Source organism: Parasteatoda tepidariorum, chromosome 7 (assembly GCF_982258835.1).
Source record: "Parasteatoda tepidariorum strain Cologne lab strain chromosome 7, Ptep-v5.0, whole genome shotgun sequence".
Taxonomy (NCBI): Eukaryota; Metazoa; Arthropoda; class Arachnida; order Araneae; family Theridiidae; genus Parasteatoda; species Parasteatoda tepidariorum.
Window position 1 is genome coordinate 18,084,325 of NC_141761.1, and position 6,000 is coordinate 18,090,324.

At 28.6% G+C, this 6,000-nt stretch overlaps 1 protein-coding gene across 1 annotated transcript in view; it reads left to right on the forward strand.

The window, feature by feature from the left end:
• The window catches only part of LOC107451611 (uncharacterized), a 40,466-nt gene extending 34,838 nt beyond the window's left edge, over nt 1–5,628 (forward strand). The window contains exons 7-8 of the mRNA XM_043049876.3: nt 2,710–2,907; nt 5,340–5,628. Of these exons, the coding sequence (XP_042905810.1) occupies nt 2,710–2,907; nt 5,340–5,404 (263 nt within the window). The 3' untranslated portion in view covers nt 5,405–5,628. The remainder of the gene's footprint in view (nt 1–2,709; nt 2,908–5,339) is intronic.
• Nucleotides 5,629–6,000: the final 372 nt, after the last annotated feature.

Genomic DNA, 6,000 nt, shown 5'->3' on the forward strand with positions numbered 1-6,000 from the left:
TTAAGAAAAAATATATTTAACACTTAATTTGCTATTATATTTTATCTTGTATGACATCAATTTCAATTTTTAAAAATTAAACTAATAACCTATGTTTTTGCTTGATTAAATAGAATTGTGCACATCGAAGCATTTTCTTAATTTATCTCGTTAGTATCTACTTCTAAGGATGGTTTTAAGAATGAGTTTTAAGTTCACGGGAAATTTTTTTTCGACATAAATTATTTCTAAGTCTTCTTTTCTCCTAAATTCACTGCCTTAAGATATGTTTTACCTTGCTGAAAAGAGTCTGGATTTTTATTTATTTTTAAACAGACTAATAGCACAAATTATAAGCACAGTTTTATTTTTAAAAAAAAGTATACTTCAAAAAATAAGCATAGTTTAAATTTAAAAAAATAATAATAAACATTTAGGGAAAAAAAAAGAAAAAAAACCAATTACCAAATTGGCCAGGTTTCTCCCCATAAACGAAGATCAATTCATTATTCTAAACTTCTACTTATTTTTATGAGCTCGATTAATGAGCATCGTTGGAATAATTTTTCTAATCTTAAAAAAATAATTCCCAAGCACTGCTATTTACAAAAAAACACTGGATCTTCTGCATTTTGCACCAGTTTTTCATAAATAGAAATGGCATAAATAGTTAAAGATAGGCAAAACTTAAAATCTTGAGTAATTGCAACGAACAGTAATAATAAAAATGCATATATAAGAATGTTTTTCGATAATTCATTAGAGTTTACAGCCTTAAGTGTATCAAGCGTTCTGTTGATAATGTAACGTTTTTTTTTCCTTTGGAGTTGGACTAAGAGTCCAACTCCAAAGTAGTTTATTTTTTGCAACGTTTGGACGTAAAGCGTCAAGTTTCAGCTCATTCTATAAATATTTTAGTAATTAACATTTTTAAGAATAAACCTTTTTTCACAGGCTACTATTAGCATTCAAAATCTAAAATAACAGGCTACTGCTATACTATTTTAGATTTTGATGGTACTTTTTTTAAACATTTTTCATGGTGCTTAAAACTTTTACGAATGTTTTCAAGAAAGTTCTCAGACACGATTTTTTTTTTCCAGAATTGGAAAGATATTCATGAATTTACAAGATGTTGGTACTGTTCTTTGATATGTTGGATTAAAACGGAAAAGAGGTTTTTAATAACAGCCCTGTATAATATCGATTATGCAGGGTTGTCATAAAAATAACTTCTAAAATTTTATGCCTTATTACTGAAAAACTACTAATTAAATAGCAATAAATTTTAGACACCTATTCCAGACCATGGAAAATAAAATTTTGAATTAAAAAAATGTGTCGCTGGAAAATGTCAACTTGGAAAAATAAAGAGTAAATTGCTTAAAAAAATTAAAACTTAATTTTTTTTGAAAAAAAAAGTAAGTCTTAATTAATGCAAATGTGCAAATTTTTAATAATTATGTACCACGGATAACCAAATTTTACAAAATAAAGTTTTGTGTTTCTTTTTAAATATACAAAACATTGTTTGATGAAATTTTTAATAAAATAAGTTTTATTAAAGGTAACTTATTACTAATAAATTAGAAAGCAATTTCATTGACAATTTTTAAATTTAGAAAGAGTAAACTTAGATTTTTAACTTCAATTATAAACATGAACATTTGTTTTACCAACGTAAATTATGAGAAACGTTTTAAACCATTTTTAAGACTTATAAGTGTTTACCACAATATACAATTTTACCATTTTTAAAACCATTCAAAGATTTAAATTTTCTTAATTTTGAAAAAACTGAAATAATTGTGTACAGTTTATACATATATATTAAAAGATTGACATTTTAAAATAATTTCTAATCTAGCAAAGTTTGTTGGAAAATAGTTCAATATTTTACTATTCCGCAAATCTTAACGCCCCTGAAACTTTTAACCCTACCTCCATCGCATTTAAAATTACAAAATGTAAAAGAGAATTAATCTGAACTGTCACATGAACTGTCAAGGCCTGGTTTCTTAGGACAGGACGCCGTCAGCGGGAAATCAGCGCTAACCTCCGATTGGTCCATTTGTGAGCTTGATATTATACGTCATCGAACGCTCATCTTGAACTACAATTGCCGTCCAACTCAACTGCAGTTGGATTACAACGTGACGTTAACCACAGAAGCAATGGCGGACAACATCCAACAGCACATTAAAATCAGCCAAGATTTTGATTTTGACATTAAACATAGCTCAGCTATAGCTGAGAGTGCTATAATGAGCTTTTTCTTGAATAAAGTCATTATTTGTTCTCTAAAACACTGGTCGACAAAAACAAAATCAATACAAATTCAAAATAAATATTTGTTTACGTTATTAACGCATGCGCAATGAGAGATAATGTCTGCGTTGGACCGACTGCTCACGCTGAGCTAACAAAAAAGTATTTCTTTGGTGTCAGCTCTACGTCAACTTTCCGCTGACGCCCAGATAAGGCACTTGTGCTAAGAAACCAGACCTTCTGACACTTTACCTGTCTAAATTAAAGAGAGAGTAATCACGTGATAGGGTACCAAGGGAATAGAGTAATATAACAGAGCGCTTTCGCTGCCTACGATTTCAGCTCTATATGTAGAAATAAAGGCACAATGGAGCAGTAATCTTGGTGAATCGAGTTCAGTAGCCAATGTTAATTATGATAACCTGTTAATTGTGTATTTATTTGTTCAATGTAAATTTACAGTTGTTCCCGCATCAGTACGAAAACCTCGTATGCCAGTGGATGAATCTGAACTAGATCCAATGGAGAGAGCAATAAGGGCTCGAGTCAGGGAAGCGGAAGAAAGAAAGAAGAGAACATTAGCTGCCTATGACATGGCAGCCAGAACTGGTGGAGCAGGACCTAAAGTAGTCATTTTACAGGAATTCAGAGATCTTAAAAGTAGGTTTCATTATTTTATTTTCTGCTCAGGCAACACCTGTTGCTCTGAATGCTACTTTTAAACACAAACAATTAGTTATAATTTTTTGATAGATAAAAGAGTGACTATTTAGATACAGTAGGGAACCGATTATCCGGAACGATCGGGACCATCGCTATTCCGGATAACTGATTTTTCCGGTTTTCTGAATCGCACAGAAAGCCGTTTTTTTATTGTTAAACCCAACTAAAAAAATTTTTTTTGTGGAAATAATCTTAAAAAGAAGAAAAAACGATGAAGTAATACACTGATGATAATTTCCAAGATGATGGTAAGGTGAACGTCTTTCAAAAAAGAAAAAAAAATCCTAAAATCTTATGAGGAAAAAAAAAAAAAATTTTTAAAAATGGCGGGAAAATTTATCGAATTTCGTTCCGGTTTTATGGTTTTCCGGTTTTCTGATTTCCGGATAAAGGGTTCTGTATTGTAATAGACAAGAGATTTCATTTGAGAACAAGAAAATCAGTATTAAATAAAATTGGAAAAACTAATTCTAGGGGGGAAAGAGCTTGTATGTATGAGCAACAATATATATTTTTTGAGAAATGGAAACAGAAATCTAATTTTAGCATAAGAAATTGAGAGCGGTATATATCTAATTAGTGGCATAAAATTTTGAGAGAGGTATATTTATCTACAACAATGGATAGGAAATTTTTAATGCAAAACCATTAAAAATGGCTTTCTATCCATATCATATACCCAAAGAAAATCATTTTCAATGCGAAATTTTTTTTGAAGAACTTATTGCAATAGCTTAATTAGAAGGAAAAAAAATTAGAATTTAAAAAAAACTTAAAATGAATCCAAAAACGGAAATGAATTTTTCAGTCCGTTAAATTCCAACTTTGCAATCGTATTTCAGAGAGAAGAACTCTATAACTTACAAGTTTAATAATTGATAATTATCGAACTAATAAAATAAAAATAAAAATTTCATTTCATTGTACAGTAGGGAACCGATTATCCGGAACGATCGGGACCATCGCTATTCCGGATAACTGATTTTTCCGGTTTTCTGAATCGCTACAAAAAGCCGTTTTTTTATTGTTAAACCCAACTAAAAAAAAATTTTTTTTGGAAATAATCTTAAAAAGAAGAAAAAACGATGGAGCAATACACTAACGTTTATTTCCAAAATGATGGTAAGGTAAACATCTTTCAAAAAAGAACGAAAAATCCTAAAATTTTATAAGGAAAAAAAAAATTTTTTTTATAATGGTGGGAAAATTTATCGAATTTCGTTCCGGTTTTTTGGTTTTCAGGTTTTCTGATTTCCGGATAACAGGTTCTGTACTGTACTCTTCGCACATTTTTCTACTCATATTTGTAATTTCAAGATTTATAGTTTTGCTCTAAAAAGCAATGTGCAAGGTAAAAAGAAAAAAAGTGAGTAAAAATAGCTCGTAAAATTACAATAACTTTCAAATAAAATGGAGCTTCGAAAAAACTCAAGTTTCATTGAGTTTTCAATTTTGAGTTCATCAAGTTTCATAAATGAAAATGATTTTTTTACAGCACATTTAATTTTAATTTTGTAGCTGCATTTTAGCAATCTGTTTAGAAAGGCTTTATTTACTTATAAGTTGATAATTTTCGAACTAATAATCAAATCTTAAATGTATTTCATTTTTTTCACATTGTACTTTCTGTACACTTCTCTTCTCACCGTCGTAATTTTAAGTTTTTAGTTTTTATGGTGAAAAAAATTTACATGATAAAAATGAAAAAAGAGCGAGAGAGAGAGAAAATTCGTAAAAACTAGCAATTAAAATTGCAATAACCAGTTAATTCTTTAAAACAATACATCCTCACAAAAATAAAACTCCCAGGAAACCATTACCCTATATTTTACTAAAAAAATCACATTTAATACAATAATAAAAATAATTTACAACAAATTGTTTAAGCTTTTAACGAGAGGATCGATTTATACTAAAGTATGAGGTTAGAAAATATAAATTTTTAAAAATATTATTATATGGGAATAATTGAATATTAGTGATGTAAAACGTTCGAAATAAATAAGGTGAAAACTATTGGTATAAATATGAAAGACCTAAATATAGCAAAAAAAGCTGTAGAAACCTCTCTTCACAATATTTACAAAAACTCCCTTGACCTTTCACCTGAGCCCGATCTCCATCTATCTATAGATTTGATACTTGATGGATTTAGTTTATTATTAAAGTAGTTAAATATAGTGTATAACTGTATATTTTGACAGTGTAGTAATTTTTCAACATCATCAAAAATTTAAGAAAAGAAATTTAAAAAAAAAAAAAAGATGAAAAAATACAGATTCAAGCTAGAAAGTCATCCATGTAAATCGGACAAAAATTAGCATATTATATTCAAACTTAATAATTTTTTTTCCCTTTTCATTTTTCAGTTGATGAAGAACCTAGAAAACCACCAAGATATGATCCCTGCTTTAGAGGAGGATTAAAAACATAGAAAATTAAGTTTAAAATAAAAGCATATTCTTTTTTTTCTCCTTGAACACTTGAGTATGGTATGTTATAAAAACACTGAGTTTACAGGTTAGATTGAACTTGTCAGAAAATATAAATCTCTTTCATAAAATTCTTTTACACAAATTTATATGTGCAACAATTAAACTTTCCATGTATTTTCCTGTAGACATATTATTTCAATAAATGTGTTCAATTTGTAATAAATTATTTTGTCTCACGTTATTTGAACTCAAAACTATCATGAATGTGAATTAAATTTACGGTGTCGTGCAACAATAATCCCTATTGCATATTTTTAGATGCCTAGTCAAAATGAAGTAAAATAATGTAAACATTTCGAGGCACAAAATTAATTTGCTATCAAAATCTAACAAATTTTTTAAAAAAATTAACTGAAAATGTCATAACTTGCTTGATGACAGACTACAAACTTACAAACAACAACTTACAAAGATAACAGAGAAGAATTAAATAACGGTTATTAGAAGATCAGCCAAGCAGCAAATCAAGCTTTTATTTTTATCAACCCTGCTTTCTTCACTAATAATTTAATAGACTTTGATAAAATTTCTGCTT